Source organism: Oncorhynchus nerka, linkage group LG26 (genome assembly GCF_034236695.1).
Source record: "Oncorhynchus nerka isolate Pitt River linkage group LG26, Oner_Uvic_2.0, whole genome shotgun sequence".
NCBI classification, from domain to species: Eukaryota; Metazoa; Chordata; class Actinopteri; order Salmoniformes; family Salmonidae; genus Oncorhynchus; species Oncorhynchus nerka.
This window is the reverse complement of record NC_088421.1, coordinates 2,007,759-2,033,824: the sequence shown is the minus strand read 5'-3', so window position 1 is coordinate 2,033,824 and position 26,066 is coordinate 2,007,759. Positions and strand designations below refer to the sequence as shown.

The following is a 26,066-nucleotide window of genomic DNA, read 5'->3' as shown; positions in this document are numbered from 1 at the left end:
ATGAGCCAAGGCCAATGAGTCTCAGGTTGAAAAAAATGAAAATAATACAATTAATTATTTTAGTAAACATTGAAAAATTCATCCCACAGACCCAAACACTACAAAAGGGTTAAAAGGTCTTTTATTTGATATATTTGTTTAGCTTTTATTTAAGCATAGAACAATGTTGGAAAGAATGGGAAGATGGAGAGGGCGAATCAAAGGGCAGTGGGCTGGATTCGAACCCATGAACCCCACAGGCTACCATCATATTTTTGAGCATGAACATCCCAATTCAAACAGTCCTTTTTATTGATCTGTACATTTACATGCTCCTTTTTCTCATTGCTTTCCTCTCGCTACTTTCCTGTCACCAAGCCTTCACCAATACTGTTGATGAGAAATAGTAAAGTAGAAAAAGAAGTTGTGTCCAGACTTGATTAGAGTAATAATGTTTGTTTTTTAAAATTGTGACGTGTACAAAAGGTATTTGGTTTATTTCAGTACAAAATACACATGGCAGATACTGATGGATTACAGGGTGCAAGTTTGATATAGTTTGAGATTAATTGGTATAAGAATTACAAACGGCTTTCTGCTGTTAAAAATAACTACATAACAGATTTAAGTACAATACTTTTTTTTGTGGTTTATTACACTGCATTAATAGCACTGAGTCAATGCATTATTTTATAATTAGGTAAAGAACAATGTGGGACAAATGTGGATCCAACATCAACACGGTTCCCGTTCACAAAGAAAATAAGATAGCCAGCTTGTGAGAACCAATCATCAATAACTCAAATGATTAATCAAACAGCTCAAATATTTTTAGGGTCAGAGTTGAGTCCGACTCAACTCACAAATTTGGAGCAGATTCAGAATATTTCAGAACGTTAGATGGCTATCCTGCTTTGCGTGAAATATCGCCCAAGGGATTGTCATGTGTTAATTACATCTATATGAAGGTTTGCAAGACCAGTGCTATATATCCTCTAAACAAACAAGTTATTTCATGACAGACACATGTAGTTTACAAAAGTTAAATCAGGAAGGCTGGTCTGACTGCTCAGGTAACTTCAAGTAAGCAAAACATAACTTACTTAGCTTCCTATTGTATGGACATAGTGGGAATGAATACGAACGTGTTATCAGCATAGAGTCTTCTCTTTCCTATTAGCCACGTCCGGAATGTAATTCACCCATTTACCGTATAGCCTATCAGCACCGCACAGTAATGTCCATTCCTCATGCTTGCTGTTCAGCCTATGGGCTCACTCTTGCAATTATCACCATCATCTCTCTCAACCAATGGGCGTAAATCTTGGGATGTATTTATATGTCAACTTACCCATGTTCTGTCACTTTCTGTTTTTCATCAACAGTTGTCGACAGTTGATGCCTTGTCTGAAGCTTTTCAACAGATTTTCATTAGCTTTGACTCATTCATTTAATACCATTCAAAAACGAACTCATTGATGTACATGGTTGGTAGCGGTGTGACATTTAAACATTTGCAAAGAGCATAACAATAAAAATGACTTAAAAAGCAGGCCTACACCTGTATGCATAGACAAAAGAACCTGGACATGCCTAAACATCCACCCAGTCATTTTAAAATAAACAATAGCACTTTAGTGTCAAACTACTTTTGCCTACGTTGAAGTTGTGCAAAAAAATATGATATATTCTGTATACCACACTGTGAAAAGTACCATTCTTTCAAACACATCGTTTCACTCTCATTTTGCTTCAGCTTTCCCTCTTAAAAATCTAATTTGTTGATTCAGTTTAACTGGGCTCCTTTCATTTTCTGTTGTAGGTATGAATGATAGCGCCCTCTAGTTCCTAAATTATCCATTCCTTCCAGCAATGTCAAATCAGTGACTTCCATCAGGTTGACCCAATGTAGGAAGCTACCCAAAACACAGTATCTGTGAGATCTCACTCTTTTACCATCCCTACTCTTTCTTTCTTCAGTCTATAGACTCATCTCTCACTCTCTTCTCATCTAGCCCAAGGCCTCTCCCTTTACATCCTTGCACAATAATGAAATAATACCACAAATACAAAAAAAGTATATAAAAAAAGTTTGAAGATGCTAATTTATAAGTGTGAATGAAAACATATCACTCCACCACTTTGCCCACCATTGCCGTAAGCATCCCTGCCCAATTACCCAAACCTCACCATACAGTTTTTGCATTTCCAAGTGTATATCTCTTCCCTCCCTTGCCAAATCCTCCCATTTCCCTCCAGGTAAGTCAGACAAGACTTGTATCAGTGGTGAGGTGAGGGGGTTTTGGTCTCTGTGACAACAGTGCTATGCCATGGGAGGGGGCAGTTAAAGGAGGGTGCAGGGGCAGCCACCGCTCTTCCGTTTTCCTGTGTGGTTTGCAGGTAGAGGGGGACTCTCAGTCTCCTGAAACTTTCTGTGTTTTTAAAAGAGAGAGAAAAAGAGAGAGCATTGGATACTTTGACTCAGGAGTAGGCTATAATGGACACTAAAATGTATGTCCCTCAACTCTGCCTCTGGTCACCAACTCTTCTAATCATCTAGCTATAAACTTGATGACCTATAATAAAGTAGCTTACAGCTTTCTAGCTGTTAACGTTACCTTATAGCTCGCACCACCTCCAGGAAGGCTTCGTCTACGTTGTAGCGGTTCTTAGCAGAGGCCTCCATGTAATGGATCCTGTTCTCTCTGGCAAAGCCCTGGGCCTCCTCTCTGGAGATCTACAGACAGTACAGAGAGAGAGGTACATGCACTCAGGTTAAAAAGCACCTGCCAGGCCAACAGCAGTTTCATTTCCTTATTCCGGTAAACTGAGTTAAGAGTAAGGTGGTGGTATTTGATCTAGCCAAAGAAACACTTGTAGCCACTCGCCACCTGTTGGCAACTCAAAGGTATTTGAGGCCGGAGAATTTGAACCAGTAGGATCTAAATTGGCATTATTATAGCTAGCAGAAGATCTCCTTTAACATGACTGAGAGTGAGAGTGAAAGCCAGTACCGCTCTCGACTGGTCCAGGTCAGCCTTGTTCCCCACCAGCACCATGGGGAAGTCATCCCGGTCCTTCACTCTCAGTATCTGGGTGTGGAACTTGTGGATCTCATTGTAACTAAAAAAAAGGGAAGGAAAGTGGCCGAAACGAGAACACATTAGGAACTGATCATAAGTGCTCTATGTCCTTAAAAAGGTGCAATCCATTAGTTCAATTTACTGTTAAAAAAATAATAATAAAAAAAGCAGCCTTGTGGAGGACTGTCAGGAGACTCTTTGCGAGTGTATATGCCCCTTAAAGCAAATGGGCATATTCATTGGCATAAATCCAACTACTTAGTTGTTTTATTATATACTCTTATTTTAAATGTACAAAGACAACAGCACAGTGACAAACATTCATTCAAACATGACAACAAACAATAGAAGTGAGAGGGGCAGACTGGGTCCTACCAGGACACAAAGGACACCCATCGAGCCCTACCAAAGCAAGCCAGGCATCCTGTATAATCTGTCAGGAGTCAAGTCTTGGGGGGGCTACAGTTCATAAATAAATATGGATAATTGTTATATTAGGCTATGCTCTATGGTTTACATATGTTCATAGAATGTGAATTCTGTTTAGGTGCAATTGCACCAATCCACCTTTCAACTCATAGAGAACTACTACAGCAGCTCATTATACTAACTGTATTTGACACCATGTCATGAATGCAACTCTTATGAGATGAATGCCTATAACAAGTCTCACTTCCCCTAGTTACTGTAGCATCACTCTGTGATTAGGGTTGCACACAGAAAACACTAGTGTAATACTGACCATGGCTTGAACGCCTCGACACTTGAAGGAATGAATGATCATGAGTGTACCGCAAATAGGGACGTTAGCGGTTAACCGTTATATCTGAAAATTCATTTGACAAGTCATGCTTATCAGGGATCACCAATTTCATCTAGAGTGGATGGTCGGGGGGAGAGATCATAAAACATTTAAAAAGTTAGACTGCAAATTGATCACAAGAAGCCAAAACAGATATGTTTGACTAAAATAATCATTTCAAACCTTGATTACATTAGGGAACATTGCCCTGCGTAGGGTGCTGTCTTTTGGATGGGAAGTTAAACGCGTATCCTGACTCTGTGGTTATTCAAAATCCTTTGGCGCTTATTGTAAGAGTAGGGGTGTTCACCCTGGTGTCATGGCAAAATGTTCTACCTGGCAACGCTCCATCATGGCCAACCAATCATCCCTTTCATTCCTAATTGGCATATATCACTCCTCACCTGATGTGTAGTGAGAGTTCTTGTACAAAAAAATGGTCGCCTTGCATCACTGAGGTGGATGAGGTGAGTTTCCCCCTACTATAAAAAGCACTTTCAGTACCTCAGTTGGTAGAAAAGTGCTATATAAATCCAATCAATTATTAGTCATTATTATTATTTGTATACGATAACATATGTCTCTCTATAATGCAAGAGAATATATATCCAAAATTAAAAATCACTTGGAGCTGATTTCCTGGTGTTTTTACAGTCATGTCCAACAAAGATTGTTTTTTTTAATGTATTTTTTGCTCAGAAAACTTGGGGGTGGGCAAATAAAAACACCCACAGGCCAAATTCAGGCCGGCAGTTTGGGAACCCAGGTGTTTAGGTTACTTTGCGTAATTTTTCTACATTGAAATTGTGCATGTGTATTTTCATTAGTCTTCACGCATTCTATTTATTACAAGTGCACAGAGGAGAGGAATAGCCTTCCAGACAGCGCGAGAGTAACTCCTCAAAAAGCCTGTAGGCTACTGGAGTGAAACCTGCTTTTGTGAGCCCAGTCAATGCACAACAAATAACATTTCTAAATGCAACCGCGTGTTAAAAACTTGTGGCCCTGATTAAAAAGGAGATATTCTTTATTTCTCAATCTCAACTTGGAAAGCCTCCCATTCGCCATGAGTTCTTAATGAAAAATGCCCGTGTATGGTACGCATGCATGGTATCAGAAGAGGCGAAGCGCCAAAATCTGTCCAAAGCATTTCTATGGGCTTATTTTGGGCCTAAACTTGTCGCCTGCCTTCCTGGCTTGGGACGACTCCCATTGTTAAAACAGAAACATACGCATCTCGTCATTACATACATACATACATACATAGATACTGATAGTTTCTGTTGGTCACGTCATTTTACTGTTTGGAAAAAATGTAACCGTTCGTTGACCGGTTAATGAGGGTCAGTTAGTCGGCAGCTTATTTACCAAAATGTGCATCCCTAATCACAAACAGTGACGTTGCCTTCCTGAAACCTTGAGTACTGTAGCCCTGACAAATGCTTTAGCTCTGAGGACTTCAGAGTATGTTGTGTAGTTGGGAACACTGGTTTGAATCTACAGTTTGCCTGTGACTTGAGATAAACTGTGTACATGCATCCACCCAAACAGACACACAAAATTCTTACCTGCCAGTGTCATTCAGAGCGAACACCAGCAAGAAGCCTTCCCCTGAGCGCATGTACTGCTCCCTCATTGCCCCAAACTCCTCCTGACCTGCTGTGTCCAAGACTGACAGACACACACACACACAAAGAGATTCAGATGTACATACACAGGGATGAATATGGATAGTGACAAAACAGTATATTCAGAAAGTTTTCAGACCTTTTCAACATTTTGTGTTCCTCAATCTACACACAATACACCATAATGACAAAGCAAAAACAAGTTTTTTGTTGTCCTGTTGGATGGTGAACCTTTGCCCCATTCTGAGGTCCAAAGCAGGTTTTGGATCTAGGATCTCAGTACTTTACTCCATTCATCTTTCCCTTGATCCTGACTAGGTCTCCCAGTCCCTGCTGCTGAAAAACATCCCCACAGTATGATGCTGCCACCACCATGCTTCACCGTAGTGCCAGGTTTCCTCCAGATGTGACGCTTGGCATTCAGGCCAAGGAGTTCAATCTCGGTTTCATCAGACCAGAGAATCTTGTTTCTCATGGTCAGAGTCCTTTAGGTGCCTTTTGGCAAACTTTTGGCAAACTCAAAAAAAAAGGCTGTCATGTGCCTTTAACTGAGGAATGGCTTCTGCCTGGCCACTCTACCATAAAGACCTGTTGGTGGCATGCTGCATTGTTGTCCTTCTGGAAGGATCTCCCATCTCCAGAGAGGAACTCTAGAGATCTGTCAGTGACCATTGGGTTCTTGGTCACCTCCCCGACCAAGGCCCTTCTCCCCCGATTGCTCAGTTTGGCCGGATGGCCAGCTCTAGGGAGAGTTTTGGTGGTTCCAAACTTCTCCCATTTAAGAATGATGGAGGCCACTATGTTCTTGGGGACATTCAAATGCTGCAGAGATTGTTCGGTACTCTTCCCCAGATATGTGCCTAGACACAAGCCTGTTGTCTCGGAGCTCTACGTACAATTATTTCGACCTCATGGCTTGGTTTTTGCTCTGACATGCACTGTCAACTGTGGGACCTTATATAGACAGGTGTGCCTCTTACCAAATCAATTGAATTTACCACAGGTGGACTCCAATCAAGTTGAAGAAACATCTCAAGGATGATCAATGGAAACAGGATGCACCGGAGCTCAATTTCGAGTCTAATAGCAAAGGGTTTGAATATTTATAAGGTATTTCGTTTTTTTTTTTTTTAAACATGTGGAAAAAGTCAGGGGGTTTGAATACTTTCGGAATGCACTGTAGATGTGACATATTTGTTCCAGTAGAAATTACACTGACTCAAATTTTCACTTTAAAATGTATGCCAAACAGCCATTGATTTCAAAGTTCAAACAATACAACTCTATGCACAATTTACACAGAACATTTAATAAAAACACATTCACTGAAAGAACTGTGCGGGTGCAAAGTTTCTAAAACAATTATGGTAAATCGGTTTTATTATGCGACCATGTTTTCCAAAAACTGTTAAATATCTGCTCCCAATTAAGATTCAAAGATGTCTGCAGAAAGAGTAGGGTGTCAAGTTATGACATGACACCTTGAGTTTAAAATAAATAAATATTTAGGTTATTGAACTACAGTAGAATTGGATGTACATGTTTTAAAATGAACCTTTACTTAACTAGGCAAGTCAGTTAAGAACGAGTTCTTATTTACAATGACGGCCTACACCGGCCAAACTCGGATGACGATGGGCCAATTGTGCACCGCCCTATAGGACTCCCAATCATGGCTGGTTGTGATACAGCCTGGAATCGAACCAGGGCGTCTGTAGTGACGACTTTAGCACTGAGATGCAGTGCTTCAGACCGCTGCACCACTTGGGAGCCCTGATCTGTACTATACAGAAATACATAATTATGGATATAAATATAATTCTCTTCATAATGATGTATCCTGAACCATTCAGAGGTGTGGGGAACAAATATAGAACAAAGGGAGGATAAAACAACAGAGGAGGACATAGAACGACAAAGAACAGATCAAAAAGAGGAAGAGCTTGCGTGCAGTGGTGGAAAAAATACCCAATTGACATACTTGAGTAAAAGATACCTTAATAGAAAATGCCTCAAGTAAAACTGAGTCACCCAGTAAAATACTACTTGAGTAAAGTCTAAAGGTATTTGGGTTGTAAATATACTTAAGTATCAAAAGTAAATGTAATTGCAAATATAAGCAAGTATAAAATGTAGAAAAATCATTTCAAATTCCTTATATTAAGCAAACAGCACAATTTTCATGTAAAAAATAAATAAACGTATAGAGTGCCCCTGGCTCTCTCCAACACTGACATCATTTACAAACGAGGCATTCATGTTTATTGAATCCGTCAGATCAGAGGCAGTAGGGATGACCAGGGGTGTTCATGATAAGCGCATGAATTTGAACATTTTCCTGTCCTGCTAAGCATTTAAAATGTAACGAGTAATTTTGGGTGTCAGGAAAAACGTAGAGTAAAAGGTACATTATTTAAAAGTAGTCAAAAATATAAATAGTGAAGTATAGATACCACCAAAAATTAAGTAGTACTTTCAAGTATTTTTACTTAATTACTTTACACTACTGCTTGCATGAGTGATTCCCGTAGCTGCGAGCCAAAGCTAATTTGGCGATTTTCGAAAGGATCTTTGGTTTGTAAGTGTAGTGCTCTGAACCAGGCTTGGATATTGTTTCCCCTTTCTTGAAACGGCTGAGCGCCATTCGATGAACATTAAATATCATTTAGATTTTTCAACTTAAAAAGCCAACTCTTCCTCTGTTTACACCACCCCTCGCTGCCGTATACATTGGAACCCCACTGGACCGATCACAGTGGTGGGGAATGCGGGCACCAGAAGTGGTGACAAATTGTTAAAATGGATGGCTATGTGCACCATTGCGCAAAAGGAAAGCACAGACATCGAGAATTTAAGTGGCCATGCTGGCTCAGGCAGGGAAGGAGAGTAAGCCCAGAGTGGGGACTCATATACCTAGGCTACAAGAATAGGATGATGACATTGAGGCCTATCTGCTTTCATTCAAGGAGGTCAGCAGTAAGAGGACTATGGGCCCCGGAGCGGTGGGCAGGAATGCTGGCCCCATTTCTGTCCGGGTGTGCGCAGGCTGCGTATTTCAACCTGGATCCTGCTGAAGCAGAGGACTAAGAAAATAAAAGCCAAAGTCTTATCCCGGGTACTGTCTGAATCCACAGGCCAAGGGTTTCTACGAGTGGACCTTCGATAGCAACGAATCAGCAATAGCCCAAACGTACAAACTAACACGGCTGACCAAGGGTTGGCGAGAGATGGCGTTTCCGGTGCTGGGAGCTTGGGCATACATCATGGCAGTGTCCATTTAATGACGAACCCATGCCCACCGAGCCTTACTCCGGATCAAGGGGCGCACATCCATGTAATCTATCCCCGCAGTGTTGGACCATAGAGGGAGCCCCGGCCATAAAAGTCCAAGGAGAGGATGCAGAAGCAATGCTCGACTCGGGTAGTAAGATTACCCTAGTTCGGTCACAGGAGAGAGATGTGTCAGGAACAGATGTCAGTCTCCTGTATCCATGGGGACACAGTGGAGCAGGTTAAGTTAGTTACGCCGAGGCAAGTAGACTATGAAGGTGTGGGTGGTGAATCACTTACTGGTATCGGTACTGCTATGGAGAGACAAATCTGTTTGAGAGTTCGTTGCAGATTAAACAGAACCGCCCCAAGCCCACACCGGCGAGCATAAGCAATGCGAAGCAGTCACTGGCGCACTCATAGAAAACACATCCTCAAAAGGCGCACACCCGCCGTGCCCCACTGGCACTACTGGGAGAAGTCTCTTTCACCCAGATGGAGTGCAGGGGAGGAAGAAAAGGAAATTCAAAATCAGAGGCTCAGGCAGCTGTTTCAAGAAAATACAGAGGATACATGCTCAGGTCTCTCAACGGAGAGCGGAGGAGACCAAGGCCCGTGCCCTGGTAAGAATAGACAGACAATTCTTTCATTTACCTGATGAGTTGACAAGACAGTTTGGCACCGCACAGCTACAGGACCCGGACCTGGTCTCAGCACAGCGCAGAGTGAAGGTGACGGATGGGAAGCACATGGAGGACATCAAATCCCCCTTATTACTAGAGGGCTTACTGTACTGGTGTTTAAGATAAGGGGCAAAGTGCTAGAGCTAAGGTACTGTACCTGGCACATTCATGTGTTGAGAGGCCACTTGGCAGTAGACAAAACTAAAGAGCACATTATGAGTAGATTCTACTGGCCCTGCATTACAAGTGATGTAGAGAAATACTGCAAGTCATGTGACAAGTGCCAAAAGAATGCCCCCAAAGCCAATTACAGAAACACACTCATCCCACTCCCCATCATTGAAACGCCCTTTGAGCAGATAGCCATGGATCTGGTAGGTCCTATTTTGAAAATATCCTGGGGGCACAATTATATACTAGTTAGAGGTCGACCGATTAATCGGAAAGGCCGATTAATTAGGGCAGATTTCAAGTTTTCATTACATTTTTTTTTAAATACACCTTTATTTAACTAGGCAAGTCAGTTAAGAACATATTCTTATTTTTAATGACGGCCTAGGAACGGTGGGTTAACTGCCTCGTTCAGGGCAGTTAAACGACAGATTTTCACCTTGTCAGCTCGGAGGATTCAATCTTGCAACCTTACCGTTAACTAGTCCAACGGTCTAACCACCTGCCTTATTGCAAATGCAGGAGACTGCCTGTTACGCAAATGCAGTAGAAGCCCAGGTAAGTTGCTAGCTAGCATTAAACGTATCATAAAAAAACAATCAATCACTAGTTGACTACACATGGTTGATGATATTACTAGTTTATCTAGCGTGTCCTGCATTGCATAGAATCGATGCGGTGTGTATCGTTGCTCCAATGTGTACCTAACCATGAACATCAATGCCTTTCTTAAAATCAATACACAGAAGTATATATTTTTAAACCTACATATTTAACTAAAATAAATTCAGGTTAGCAGGCAATATTAACCAGGTGAAATTGTGTCACTTCTCTTGCGTTCATTGCACGCAGAGTCAGTGTATATGCAACAGTTTGGGACGCCTAATTTTCCAGAATTTACGTAATTATGACATAACATTGAAGGTTGTGCAATGTAACGGCAATATTTAGACTAATGGATGCCACGGTTAGATAAAATACGGAACGGTTCCGTATTTCACTCAAAGAATAAACGTCTTGTTTTCGAGATGATAGTTTCCGGATTCGACCATATTAATGACCTAAAGCTCGTATTTCTGTATGTTATTATTAGAGGTCGACCGATTAATCGGAATGGCCGATTAATTAGGGCCGATTTCAAGCTTTCATAACAATCGGAAATCGGTATTTTTGGGCGCCAATTTGCCGATTTTTTAAAAATATACCTTTATTTAACTAGGCAAGTCAGTTAAGAACACGTTCTTATTTTCAATGACTGCCTAGGAACAGGGGGTTAACTGCCTCGTTCAGGGGCAGAACAACAGATTTTCACCTTGTCAGCTCGGGGGTTCCAATCTTGCAACCTTACAGTTAACTAGTCCAACGCAATAACGACCTGCCTCTCTCTCTCTCTCTCCTTGCACTCCACAAGGAGACTGCCTGTAACGCGAATGCAGTAAGCCAAGGTAAGTTGCTAGCTAGCATTAAAAACATATCTTATAAAAAACAATCAATCATAATCACTAGTTAACTACACATGGTTGATATTACTATATATATTATCTAGCGTGTCCTGCGTTGCATATAATCTGACTGAGCATACAAGCATCTAAGTATCTGACTGAGCAGTGGTAGGCAGAAGCAGGCGCGTAAACATTCATTCAAACAGCACTTTCATGCGTTTTGCCAGCAGCTCTTCGTTGTGAGTCAAGCATTGCGCTGTTTATGACTTCAAGCCTATCAACTCACCAGGTTGAGGCTGGTGTAACCGAAGTGAAATGGCTAGCTAGTTAGTGCACGCTAATAGTGTATCAAACGTCACTCGCTCTGAGCCTTCAAGTAGTTATTCCCCTTGCTCTGCATGGGTAATTCGGCTTCGATGGTGGCTGCTGTCGTTGTGTTGCTGGTTCGAGCCCAGGGAAGAGCGAGGAGAGGGACGGAAGCTATACTGTTACACTGGCAATACTAAAGTGCCTATAAGAACATCCAATAGTCAAAGGTTAATGAAATACAAATGGTATAGAGAGAAATAGTCCTATAATTCCTATAATAACTACAACCTAAAACTTCTTACCTGGGAATATTGAAGACCCATGTTAAAAGGAAGCACCAGCTTTCATATGTTCTCATGTTCTGAACAAGGAACTGAAACGTTAGCTTTCTTACATGGCACATATTCCGCTTTTATTTTCCTCTCCAACACTTTGTTTTTGCATTATTTAAACCAAATTGAACATGTTTCATTATTTATTTGAGGCTAAATTGATTTAATTTATGTATTATATTAAGTTAAAATAAGTGTTCATTCAGTAGTTATAATTGTCATCATTACAAATAAAACATTTAAAAAGGTAATCGTCCGATTAATCGGTATCAGCTTTTTTTGGTCCTCCAATAATCGGTATCGGCGTTGGAAAAATCATAGTCGGTCGACTTCTAATACTAGTGGTAATTGATTTTGCCACATGCTACCCCAAAGCCATACCCCTGCATAATATGCTTTGCGTAACTTTGGGTCTGCAGGTTGTCTAGAGTTAGAGCGTTGGGCCAGTAACCGAAATGCTGGATCAAATTCACGAGCTGACAAGGTAAAAATAAAAAATAAAAAGTTGTTCTGCCCCTGAACAAGGCAGTTAACCCACTGTTCCCCGGTAGGCCGTCATTGTAATTAAGAATTTGTTCCTAACTGACTTGCCTAGTCAAATAAAAAGGTTAAATATTTTAACATTAAAAAAATTAAATAATGTCTACTAAAAAGGTATTGCTAAAGAGTTGTTTGATGTTTTCCCGAGTCGGCATACCCTCCTCTATTTTGACCGACCAGGGATTGTGTTTATGTTCCGCATAATGAAAGACTTTTGTGCCTTGTACCAGGTTAAACAGATACACACGAGCATATCACATCCTCAGACAGATGGTTTATGCGATGTGATGGTTTATGCGAACGCTTGAATAAAACTGTAAAGTCGATAATAAAGAAGGTTGTGGAACGGGACGGGAGGAACTGGGACATATTACCTCACTTGTTTGCTCTTAGGGAGGTGCCCCAGTTGCCACCGCGCTTCTTCCTGTTTAAACTGTTATATGGGAGGCCGTGCCGAGGGATTCTGGACCTCGCCAAGGAGGCGTCGGATTCCCCACAGAACTGATTGAGCATGTCATCCTAATAGAAGAACGGATGGCCGCGGTGTAGCCAATAGTGGAGGAACACATGGAGAGCGTGCAGCAAGCGCAACAAAGCCTGCAACAGGACTGCCCAGACCCAAAGTTTTAATGCAGGAGATAAGGTACTCCTTTTAATTCCGACAGCGGAACATCGGCTCTTAGCGCACTTGAGGGGTCCATACGTAGTAAAGGCAAGAGTATGCCCTGTAAACTACAGTTAGGCAGCCAGGTAGGAGAAAACCTGAACAGCCATATCACATCAACCTAGAGTACCATGAGATAAGTTAAGATGTGATGTTCTGCTCCCTACCCGCAGCCCAACAAAATCAACCCCCGCTAGAGGTGCAGGTAGTGAAGTCGCTGACGCACCAGCAAGACCTACGGACCCTTGTGGTCTGACACCGGGAAGTATTCTCTTCCCTCACAGGGAATACAAATCTCCTCCAGCATCATATATACACAGAGCCAGGCAAGAGTGAACTTAACCTCTTGCCTCTACTTGGGACGCTTGCGTCCCAACTAGAGCTCTGGAAATGCAAATGCGCTACGCTAAATGCTAATAGTTAAAACTCAAAAGTTCATTAAAATACGCATGCAGGGTATCAAATTAAAGCTACACTCGTTGTGAATCCAGGCAACAAGTCAGATTTTTAAAATGCTTTTCGGCAACAGCATGAGAAGCTATTATCTGATAGCATGCACCAATACACTACAACAGAAAAGCACAGCAGGGGACGTAAACAAAATAATTAGCATTTCGGCGTTACACAAACCGCACAATAAAATAGAAAACAGTCATTACCTTTCACCATCTTCTTTGTTGGCACTCCTAGATGTCCCATAAACACTATTGGGTCTTTATTTCGATTAAATCGGGCCATATAAAGCCAAGATATCGTTATATGTAGACTGTGTGATAAACGAAAAAAACAGCGATTTCACAACGTAACGTCATTTTTTAAAATTCAAAAAGTAGACGATAAACTTTCACAAAACACTTCGAAATACGTTTGTAATGCTACTTTAGGTATTAGTAAACGTTAATAAGCGATAAAAATCATCCGTAGGCGATGTAAATATCATTAGCTGTCGTCTTGGAAAAAATTTCAGGAGAGAGCTCTTCCGGAATGATCTGGGCGGAGACCGGAGGTAAGTCGTGCCCCTCTTTCGGTTCAACCAAGAATCAAAGATGATTCAATTCACAAGACTCTAGACAACATGGGGATGCTGTGGGAGTTGAATGCTCGGTCTTATCTAATTTGGCTCACTGTTAACAATTGCTGGAAGTGGCACAAGGATATTTATTTCCATTTTCTGTGATCAGGTTTTCCTGCGCTTTCCGATGTAACGCACGTTATGTTATAGCCACAGTCGTGATTTAACCAGTTTTAAAAACGTCCGAGGGTTTCCTATCCACACATTCTAACCATATGAACATACTATATTCCTGGCATGAGTAGCAGGGCGCTGAAATGTTGCGCGATTTTTAACAAAATGTTCAAAAAAGTAGAGGGTCGACTGAAGAGGTTAAGGCCTTACAGAATCCATGCTGCGGGACAAACAATAGTCAGAGGTGGTGAGAGAGATGCTGGGTTGGGGAGTTAGAGGCGTCTCACAGTGCCTGGTCAAGTCTGTTAGTTCTCGTTCTGAAGCCAGAAATTCTGTAATCTGTAACGACTTCCGAAGCCTGAACGACATCTCCAAATTCGAACACAATGCCCAGGGTAGATGAGCTGCTAGAACGATTGGGAAAGGCAAGCTACACAACTATGCTAGATCTCACGAAAGGCTATTAGCAGGTGCCCCTGGCCACAGAAGACAGGGAGAAAAAGGCGCTCTACGCCAGGCGGACTTTTCCATTACACTAAATTACTCGTCGGGTTTCATGGTGAGGCCGCCATGTCACAGAGGTTAATGGAACAGCTACTCAGACCCCACCAAGCCTACGTGGCCACTTACATCTACGACATGGTGATCCATAGTGAAGAAAGGGAGATGCACCTACAACAGGTACGGGCCGTGCTGGGGAGCCTAAGGAGAGCAGGCTTGACAGCTAACCCTAAGAAATGCAGGTTCGGGTTAAGTGAGGAAGAATATATTGGGTACACTATTGGGAGTGGTGTCATTCACCCCCAGACAAAGAAAGTGGCGGCTATCCGGGAGTGGCGAACGCCGGTGCGTAAAAAGTAGGTGCGCTCCTTCTTATGGCTCACAAGTTACTATCGGCGCTTTATACCCAACTATGTCTTTATAGCTGCTCCATTGTCCAACCTGACCAAGAAAGACCTACCCGCACTGGTGAGATGGACTCAAGCAGCAGAGCTAGCTTTCCAAAAGCTAAAAGAAGCCCTGTTCGCAAAACAAGGACTAAGAGCACCAGACTTCGGACTTCATTGTCCAGACGGATGCCTATGATGTCGGCATCGGAGCGGTGCTCTCCCAGGGAGTAGGAAAGGTCAAACACCCAATAGACTACATCAGCTGTAAGCTCCCAGAGAGGGAAAATAAATATGCCACAGTTGACCGAGAAGGGCTGGCTATAAAATGGGCACTCACCTACCTCAGATATTATCTGTTGGGAAGAATATTCACTCTCGTGACTGATCATGCGCACTCACCTGGATGGCAAGAAACAAAGAGAATAACAGTAGGGTATCTAGATGGTTTTTCAGCTTGCAATCCCTCCATCATCCACAGATCCGGGGTCCATCACGGAAATGCATGCGCGCTATCCTGCCGCAACACAGTGGATTTTGAACCGGCCGAGTGCCATCCGGGGAACATTAAATATATAATTTCTATTTTTGCAACTTACAAAGCCAACTCTTTCTCCATTTACACCACCCCTCGCTACCGCATAGATCGGAACTCGACTGAACCGATCACAGTACACAAAAATAAATATTCAATATCCTTATTTTGCATTGTTGGGTATTATCCTACACACTGGGTATTATTCTAATGAGCTCTACCCCCCAAACAAGACCAGATTTGGTTGGTCCAGACCAGACCAAATCTGAACCAATCATAGACGTCTATTTTTCTCAAGTTTGGACATTATGGTACAGCACAGTAGATATGTTCAGTACAGTATACAGTACTCTAGTGTGCTCTGCTGTACTAAAGTGCTACTACTTTACTGTCAAAACTTGTGAAACATAGACGTCTATGAGTCGTTCAGATTTGGTCTGGCCAGGGTGGACTGACCAAATTTCAATGACCAAATTTCAATTACTTTTCAACATCCACAAAGGTCCGATATCAGTTGGTGTTCAGTGGTTGAGGATGCTTGTTACAGTATATGGAAAGAGGGTAGGTGGTTAGGTGTCATGGTAGGTGTCAGTAACATGCTGACCAGACCGGACACATTGCGTGCGTGACCATTGCAAAATAAATGTACACATACATGTTATTCAATCATTGCACCCACACTGCTCGCGGGTGTCAGAGAGCGGCTGGGTGGCCAGGCTCCAAAATAGAAATTGGTTCCATTTGTGACACTCAACGTACTGCAAGTCCAGCCACTCCCATCTCCTCATTGGTTTTTAGAAGCATATGCCCACGTGCCATCTTCTCATAGGTTTTTAGGAGCATATACCCATATGGGTGATTGAAAGATGAACTTAGGTCCACACTCCAGTAGGTTGTAGTAATGCTGTAAAGTTGGTTGCTAAACGCGATATTAAGTCCAAAATAAGAAGATGCCTGAGGAAGGAGGAGTGATGACGAGAAATGAATTTGGTTTACTGTTTTATCTGTGGACTAATTGTCGGAATAGAGATCTTTGTGCATTTCAGGTAAAATAATAACCCAACCCAGGACAAATTAGCTAGCAACAGCAAGCTAGCTAGCTAAATTGCCATAAATGGTTAATGCTTTTCGACCTGTCCCCAAATTAATATAATTGGTTGAGAGTTTTTTGATATTTCAACCTGCGTGTCCTGATCGCTTCTGGTGTGGGTGAACACGGACGTACACGCAAGCCCAGTTTGGTCAGCATGTAAGAGTTGTGAGAGGTGACATTAACTGTAGAGAGAAAGAAGAGAGAGTGTGGCAGAAAGATAGAGAGAGAGAGAGGGGTTGTCCAGACTGTTTACACAGTCTTGCTTTGACCACCAGACAACAGAAAGAGAAATAAAACAGTTGAGAAATAAAACATGAGCTGAAGATAACAGAATGCCAGTGGAAGGGAGGACAGTAGCAGGTGACCCAAATGTGGACCCAAATGTCCCGTGTGGCTCAGTTGGTAGAGCATGGTGCTTGCAACGCCAGGATTGTGGGTTTGATTCCCACGGGGGATCAGCATGGGAAAGGATAAAGAACGTCTGCTAAATTATTCAAATGTAAAAGGTTTGTGACTTCTATTATTTCCCATTTTAGCCAATTCAATCGCAGTAATTCCGTTACTGATTGTTCGGATTTGGTAACAGAATTACTAGTTTGAATCACTTAATAATTCATAAACAAACTTGATAGCAGTAAAACCCCTACAACTAATTATTAGGTCTACCTTTGCTTGTTACTTATGTGAACTTTCATTATCCTCCTTAGAAAATATCTTAAAGATATGTGGGTTTCTGGTAACGGAATTACAAGAAAAGGCAAATAATTTATTGTGAACTAAATATAAGTGTTGATATTAGTTAGCTGGGGTCTTTACTTCAACATTATTGGGTTTTGATATATCAATAATACCTTTAAAAAAATCTGGTAGATGTTGTTTAAGACCCCTTTTCCATCTGTTCGACCAGAAATCAAAGCCTTGATTATTCCTTATTTTTAGGATGGAAAATAGTTAAGTGTATATGTCTTCATTTAGAAAAAAATATGTAAATGCCCAGGGTTAACTGACTCAACAGAGGCCATAGTACACTTACATATTGTTATATCCCTTGAATATGAACACAAACACTTTTTCTATGGCATAGTGAAAAGACTACACCTTGGCTTAGAGCATCAACATCTGCCAACTGCAAGTTATAACAGAGCAGATGTGGGTGAATCGTACAGACAGATTTGGCCTTGCTCGCTCAAGTAGTTTACGCTTTCCCTCTATTCTTGGAGCAAAGAACGTCAGTAAACCTACATACAAGTATGACTTACTGTCTAACCGTGTCTCTTTCCCATCCACTGTGCATATTTTGGTGTAGGAGTCCTCGATGGTGGGGTCATAATCCGATACAAAGTATGACTGCAAAAGAGATAGGAGAGCATGGGTGAATACTGTGTGTATTTGTTTTCTGGTAAAATTTGCGATTTGGTGGTTATGAGGAAAGAAATGTTTTTAACAAAATAGCCTACACAGCCAGAATAGTTTACACTATTTGGCCTATATGGGTTAATATGCACATATTCAATTACCACTACAACATACTCGTCATGTCAGAAGATATGACAAATTCAAGACAAACACACAGTTGACAATGTCCAAACAGTTGGGGGATTCTTTCTCACCTGAATGAATTGTATGGTCAAGGCGCTTTTCCCCACACCGCCCCCGCCCACGACGACCAGTTTGAATCTCTCCTCCTCAGCAGACATGATTCGTTTCGTAAAATACTTTCAACGGTTGTCTATCTTTTGAAAAACGAAATGATAAAACTGAGTAGCTGATAGGATCTATTTATGACGTGAAATGTTGTAATACACAGGGGGGAAAAATGAAAGTCCACTTCAACGATTGAGCAAACTACTTTTATCAAAGTAGCTCAAAGAAAAGTCCGAGAAGGAAGCAGAGTTTGGTTTTACCTCGGTGTTACGCAAATATATTTAACTTGAATTACCTACGATAGGTTTACAATATCTCAAATGTAAAAATGTATAATTAGTTTTCTGATACTATTTCATAACATTGAAAAGCTTACGGTTGTAGTCTGGCCCAGTGTTGTAAACTATCCTCAAAAGTAGTCTAACCCCAATAGAGTTTCGTACCACTGCTCCTAAAATGTATAGGTCGCTACATAACCCGGTAAAATAGAAATAAAGTATTATTGTTAAAAAATCTAATGGTTTATCGGACTATCTCTCATAATTTTTTGTCGGGTGAAAAGCCTTCCGCACCCGCCTCAAGTAAATTAGGCTATCGATGCCAACTTTGACTCCAGAAGAAGAAAAAATGAGCTTGATTATCAACTACCCCGTCAAACTTTAACACGCTTGTCTAACTTTCATTATCTCTAGATTGATTAATCTACATATCTCTGCAGGAGCATTATATAACAGCTTTTGTGATATCTAAGTTACTGGGTTATTCTTGGCGAAGTCTTCATTTTTTCCTCGTCTTCACTGACTTATTTTTTCATCGCTCCAAGGCAACTTTTTTTTCTCAACCGAGAAGGGTTTCTCGAAATCTCATGCGTATGTAAAACCAGGCGTGTCTTAACGACACGTTTCCTCATTGTATAAATTTTCACGCTTCTCCCTCTTTTCATTAATTAACAAAGGCTCTATTAGAATGAGATACATTCTAAAATGTGTCTTTAATCAACACTGCACGTTTATTCATTAAACTGAAACAATATGGTTTAACCAGATTTTAAACGAGTGAACCATAGTATTCACACATCGTGTACTACCTTATTTGGCCATTGAGCCCAGTTGTATGTAGGTCTAGTCAGTCATTTGGTTAGTGGGGAATTTTACAGCAGGGTGAACATAGAGCTAGAGCAGGGGAGTAGACCTATAAAGATACTTTTGCAATGTATTGTGGGGTGTATTGATCCTTGGCACATGGAATGTTTTATAACCCCGTTATTTATTTATTTTTCACGTTTAGTACTTTAGCTTATGCATTTGAGTGTATTGTATGATTACCCTCAAACGACTTTAGCCTACCTGTTGAGAATATGAGGAGATATTGGAGGGAAAACTCCTAGTGTACAGTATTTTATACTAATAGTTTATGACAGGTAAAGCATTCTTGTCTTCCTTTCTCTTCCTGATTTGCCCATCCCCTCAACCGGATGTGACTCATTTACATGGGCATGTTGCTCATTTTTACCACACCCACATTCACCCACAACCCCTCCTTATTAACCCAAACAATTTGTTGATGTTCAAGGGCAGACTGCATTCTTGTAATATTTTATCAAATAAGTGAATAACCATATCAGTCTGAATTGTGAATCAGATGTTTTCCTCATAGGCCTAAATTATTGTAAATGTCTGGTGAAATTCATCGGAGATTAGTCAGAATAGAAAAGCCAGGAGAGAACATGAGTAAAATATGTACTTTAATGAACACTATGATCCCATTACAAACAACAGTGTCAAAATAGCATCCTCAAAATATTCATTTTATAAATAACAACAATAAACGGATCACTTTATTCACATCAATCAATAAATAAAAATCAACATAATCAAGCCTAAATCCATGAGCATTGTGTTGGAGGCATAAACTGCTCCTATATGTAATATATATAGTGCTTTTGAAGGAAGTCAACAATAAATTGGTATTTATAGGACAAAGCATTCACTCAGAGCTCTGTGAACATGGTATGGGCAGACAAATATTTTACATGCAGTTATGTTCTTCAGTTCCTCACATGCATGCGCACACACACACACACACACACACACACACACACACACACACACAAATCAATCTCCTGGCATTTACCAGCCCTCTCTCTGTCCTCACCAGTGGTCTCTTACCGCATCAGCACCTATAGGGCAGAACAGCCTGTCCCACTTTGATCCGGGGGCCAAGCAGAACCCCCAACAGCATCTTCTCCCCCCAGCCCAGCAGCTTGTTGACAGTCAGGTTGAGAGGAGACAGGAGGCCCTGTTCAGCATCCACTCCTTCCTCAGCCTCCACTGCAGATGCAGACAGTTTAGCTGCTGGCGACACCTGCTGGTCAACTATGATACTGAGCTGATTCAAAACAGAACTGCTGCTCAGGCTCCCAGTTAGCGTCTCCCTCTCTGCTCTTCCCTTGCTGTGGTCCTTCCCTGTCTTTGGAGTTGAGTTAGGCCTCCCCTTCTCCACGCTCTGACAGCGGCTGGGCTCTCTTTTACCCTGGCCTCTTCCAGCTCTCTCTACTTTCACCTGGGTTCGGGAGGAGCAGTGATTGGGCCGACCTGCTGCTTTGCCACAGGATGTGCTCCTTTCTCTCTGTTGTACGTCTGTCTGTGAGGAGGAAAGGGCCACCGCCGAAGGCTTTCTACCGTGCCTTTTTGAACCACTGGTGCCTTCTGACTCCCTCTTGTGGATGGTGTTGGAAGCGCTGGAGCGTGTTGGCTTGTGGCTAATGCTGTGCCTGTTGTTGCTTTGTGGCTCATTCTGGTGGGGGGTTGGGAGAATTGCACCAACGGGAGACAGGGAGAGGGTGAGGCTCTTGCGCTTCTCAGAGAGAGATGCAATGCCTGTTGGGATTTGTAGTGTGTTGGGCTTTGGTGTTGGTGTCGCTGGTTCGTTGGGGCTTGGAGTCATTGGTCCACACGAGTTCTGGGCCTCCCTCTGGTTCTGGTTGTGGTTATGGTTCAGGTTGAGAGTGAGCGTTCTGAGTTTGCTAGAGAGAGCCAGCGTCAGTTGTGAAGGCACACTCCTCTGGTCTTGCTGTGGCTTCTCTGATAGACTCTGAGTTTCACATGAATATGAGCACCTTTGCTCTATGTTCTCTGTGTTACAAGTGGAAATCTCATTGTACATATTATGCACTTTAGCAACCCCTAAAAAGTCCTTAGCAACATAGCCATTGTCCTGAATATTCATGATCTGATTGGCTGACAGGGGGACAGAGGAACCGCAGCTAATGTTTTCATTGCTTGACTGCAGGCATGTGTCCAGTGATCTGATTGGGTGGATAGTGGGGTTGCCATTAGAGGCCTTCTGAGCGAGGGTTCCCTGGAAGTGTTGTAGCTGACCCAGAAAATTGAAGTTAGGGGAGATTGAAGGCCTGCGCTCTTTCACAAACCTGAAAGTGAGGAACAGACAAGATTAGATTTGGATGCTTTATATACGCATACACACACACAATCATTAAAATGCATGAATACATATAGCACAGACAAACACACCTGTAGGCATGGTCAAGGTCCATCCCCAGGTTGTACATAATGTAGGCCACAGCCAGGGCAGGGGAGCGAGAGATTCCTGCAGCACAATGAACTATCACAGATCCATCTGATGACATAGCCCCATCTGAGAGAGCGAGAAGAGATAGATAAAGGCTTTTTTGTTTGTTTTTTGTTGAAATCATCCATACTGTATTGCATGACATCATTAAGCCAGACTGCAAACTGTGCAAAGGACACACAGCTTATATCAACTGTCATGAATGGGCTTCCTGCAACAGTAGGCTTGTATCAATTGTCCGTGATACTGAATGGGCTGTAACAGCATTCAATATTTCTGAAACCATAGGAGCATAACTGGCCTGCATGAAACCCTGATCAATAACTGCTCATCACTTGAACTGAGTCATCTGCGTTTCTTCCAGACAGACAGTCGCCAGTGTGTAATGCATCCATGATGATGCAGACTGTGGCATAATGATGACATGCAGGAATGTCCTATCACCTAACCTGTAGGATTTGCCCTGGTAAAATGTCCAATGACGCGTATATGTTCCCCTTATAGTGCACTTTCCCCTTATAGTGCACTAGCTCTATAGTGCACTAGCTCTCTGTCTTGTCGAAAATAGTGCAGTTGTACTAGGTTGACATCCATTTGACACATAACTGACCCAATCTCATCACTATTCTCACCGATAAAACGCAGTGCCTCCGGGATATAGGGCAGCAGGTCATCTCGGAGAGAGTCGTCGATGGGGATGCGAAGGTACTGGGAACGGGGAAGGAAAGTAGGCTGCGGGCTGCAGCGGCTCACGCTTAGCACGTAGGAGATCCCGCGAGCGCCGAGGCAATCCTGCAGCCGAGCAGGGATAGCACCGGGAAAAGACAGGCAATATTAATACATTCTAGTCTTCTGGAAGAGCTGCATTTTCGGTGCATTGTGAAAATACAACGCTTTGGCCAATGACGAGAGCTAGACTATCAATTCTATAGACTGACCTACTGAATGAAAACAGTATTACCTGCGTGACGTCCGTCTCTGCACCTAGGTAAAGATGCGGTAGGATGAGAGACAGCGGTGGACGTTCGCGTGTCCCGTTCTCTCTCTCCCTGTAGAACACCATCTCTGTTCTTTGTGTCTGGAACCGAAACATGAGAGAAAACTTTGCTCATTTCAATATCAAGGGATTACAATTATGTATTGGGGTACAATACATAGGAATCGAAAAAAGAATGCATGGAACTTTGAAAATCATTTTAACAGTTGCATGAAATATATTAGCATTATTATTGCCATGAATGTTAATTAAGAAAACATTACTCTGGTCAATTGCTGCTGCAGAATGATGTTGTCTTTGTATTACGTCATGGATTTTGCAAGTTCACATACATTAGATGATCATAAGAGAATATAAGATCAGACATAAATGATGCAAGCAAAATGCAAAAAATATTACATTGTACTTACAGTGACGATTTTCAATCCAAACGAAGATACTGGAAATATCGCACAAATCAACTTGCACACCAAATAATATAATCAAACGAATGGTCTCAAAGCAAATGGATGAAGAATCCAAAAGGATATGTTATGCTTAACTAATAATCAGTAGAGTACAGCACTCTCTCGACTTCTAATCTCGTCCTCGTCCTGTCTGCGACTGTAACATTATTTGTTGTTGTATGTCTATACCTGCGCGAGGGGAAAAGGATGAGGTAATGCGTTTTCTACAAGCTAAGAATAGTACAATTGTATGTGATGTCATTTTCAACCAATCAGCACCCATGCCGGACTCTGACGCGTGCGCGCGCACGCGCTCCATTTGTTCATCATCATCAATTCGCCTGAAGACCTTGGCTTTTTATTGTGATGAATCGTACCTTTTCTGACGCTATTGTTGCAGAGCCGTTTAAAAACAACACGCAGCTGCAATACCCCGTGTGCGAAAAGCATTTATTTGTCCAAAATCCTATAATCTCATCCAGTGGCGATTTTAGCATGTACATCTTGGTGTGGCAAAAAAAAAGTGGGATGCATGCCAGCAAAGCCAGCCACTACACAACACTAAACAATACATTAATTGCACCATTACGGTGACAAACGGTGCCCACAAACGGTTAGGTCCTACATAAAGCTGTCCCAACAGCAATCCCAAAACATGTCCACTGCTACACCTGGCTATCAGCGGAGCCGTCCTTGTCTGGTAGCGAAACAGTTCATTCAGCCTTATTTACTGCCTTTAAAAAAAAACAGCTGATATGGCTGACTTGCTTAAATAAATGCGGTTTCTAATGACAATTGAGATGTACAAACTATGGCATAAGGGGACGACAAGCAGATAAGAGGCAATACGTAATTTCGATTAAGACCTTAATGAGCGAGCTAGGACGGACGCAGTCAATATAACTATTTGTTCAGCACTTCTAAATGTACAGCAACATAATTCTGAACATGGGCGATCTTGCAATGTGCTCCCTGTATACCAAGTCAGAACCGTGGGATAAATAAAGGTGGCACATAAGCAGACAATGAAAGCTCTTACAATATTCAATGATTACATTTCTCAAAAACAGGTTATAGGCTACATGTGCACCACCAAGTCAGAACAGTAGGTGAAATTAAGAGGTGAAATATACCAAATTATTAGGGTGAGGCACATGACCTAATAACAGCTTACGACACAACATACACTTAGTATTACTTTCTTTGTGGGCACCGTTTGTCACCGTTATAGTGCAATTGATGTATTGTTTAGTGTTGTGCTGTGTTGTGGCTTTGTTGGCATGCATCCCACTGCTTTTAGAACTGCCCCAGTCAATTGTAAGTGCTGTTATTGGGAAATGGAAACGCCAAGGAGCAACAACGGCTCAGCCGCGAAGTGGTAGGCCACATAAGCTCAAGCTCACAGAACTGGCGGATGCCAGGACAATGCTACCTGCCCGAATGCATAGTGTCAACTGTAAAGCTAGTTTGAGGAAGAATAATGGTCTGGGCTGTTTTTCATGGCTCGGGCTAGGCACCTTAGTTCCAGTGAAGGAAAATCTTAATGCTACAACATGCAATGACATTAGACGATTCTCTGCTTCCAACTTTGTGGCAACAGTTTGGGGAAGGTACTTTCCTGTTTCAGCATGACAATGCCCCCAGTGCAAAAAGCAAAGTCCAAACAGATATCATTTGTCGAGATCAGTGTGGAAGAACTTGACTGGCCTGCAGAGAGCCCTGACCTCAACCCCATCAAATCTTTGGGATGAATTGGAATGCCGACTGCGAGTCAGGCCTAATCGCCCAACATCAGTGCCGACCTCGCTAATGCTCTTATGGCTGAATAGAAGCAAGTCCCGCAGCAATGTTGCAACATCTAGTGCAGGGCTGCCCAACCCTCTTCCTGGTGATCTACTGTCCTGTAGGTTTACAGTCCAACCCTAATTTAACATATCTGATTCAGATAGTTAAGGTCTTGTTGAGCAGCTAATTAGTGGAATCAGGTGTGTTAAATTAGGGGGGGGGGGGGCAACCCCATATTAATGCCCATGATTTTGGAATGAGATGCTTGACGAGCAGGTGTCCACATACTTTTGGTCATGTAGTGTATGTGCGAAATGCATGATAATGTATGTGATATCAACAGAAAGGTATATTTTCTGGGTGACCTTAATATTGACTGGCTTCCATCAAGCTTCCCACTCGAGAAAAAGCTTCAAACTGTAACCAGTGCCTGTAATCTGGTTCAGGTTATCAGTCAACCTACCAGGGTATTTACAAACAGTACAGGAATTAAATAATCAACATGTATTGATCATATATTTACTAATACTGCAGACATCTGCTTTCAAGCTGTATCCATATCCATTGTATGTAGTGATCACAATATAGTAGCCATATGTTGGATAACCAAAGTTCCAAAGGCTGGGCCTAATATAGTTTATATGAGGTCCTACAATATGTTTTGTAGTGATTGCTATGTTGATGTAAAGAATATTTGATGGTCTGTGGTGTGTAATGAGGAGCAAGCAGACACTGCACTTGACACATACAGTGCATTTGGAAAGTATTCAGACCCCTTGACTTTTTCCACATTTTGTTAAGTTACAGCCTTATTCTAAAATGTATTCAATTGTTTTTTTTCCCTCATCAATCTACACACAATACCCCACAAAGACAAAGAAAAAACAGGTTTTATACATTTTTGCTCATTTGTAAAAAAAACACACAAAAAAAAACAGAAATATCACATTTAGATAAGTTTCAGATGCTTTACCCAGTACTTTGTTGAAGCACCTTTTT

General features: G+C 41.9%; 2 protein-coding genes across 4 annotated transcripts; both read right to left on the bottom strand.

Moving 5' to 3' along the window:
• Window positions 1–103: 103 nt before the first annotated feature.
• On the bottom strand, window positions 104–19,099 carry rras (RAS related). 3 transcript variants are annotated; one of them, XM_029635276.2, is made up of 7 exons: window positions 18,625–19,099; window positions 18,215–18,337; window positions 17,864–17,951; window positions 5,433–5,535; window positions 2,994–3,102; window positions 2,598–2,716; window positions 104–2,411 (listed from the first exon to the last, which is right to left on the bottom strand). In XM_029635276.2, the coding sequence occupies exons 2-7, from the start codon at window positions 18,299–18,301 to the stop codon at window positions 2,324–2,326; spliced, it is 594 nt and encodes a 197-aa protein (XP_029491136.1). In that variant the 5' UTR covers window positions 18,302–18,337; window positions 18,625–19,099; the 3' UTR covers window positions 104–2,323. The 3 variants fall into 3 exon arrangements, with proteins under 3 accessions (XP_029491136.1, XP_029491137.1, XP_064867156.1); XM_029635277.2 differs by having other exon boundaries at window positions 19,004–19,099; XM_065011084.1 differs by having other exon boundaries at window positions 18,215–19,099.
• Window positions 19,100–19,975: 876 nt separating this feature from the next.
• si:ch211-195b15.8 (tyrosine-protein phosphatase vhp-1) lies at window positions 19,976–23,475 on the bottom strand. The gene is made up of 5 exons (XM_029635085.2): window positions 23,247–23,475; window positions 22,801–22,917; window positions 22,472–22,631; window positions 21,782–21,905; window positions 19,976–21,678 (listed from the first exon to the last, which is right to left on the bottom strand). The coding sequence occupies exons 2-5, from the start codon at window positions 22,900–22,902 to the stop codon at window positions 20,421–20,423; spliced, it is 1,644 nt and encodes a 547-aa protein (XP_029490945.2). The 5' UTR covers window positions 22,903–22,917; window positions 23,247–23,475; the 3' UTR covers window positions 19,976–20,420.
• Between the last annotated feature and the right edge of the window lie 2,591 nt (window positions 23,476–26,066).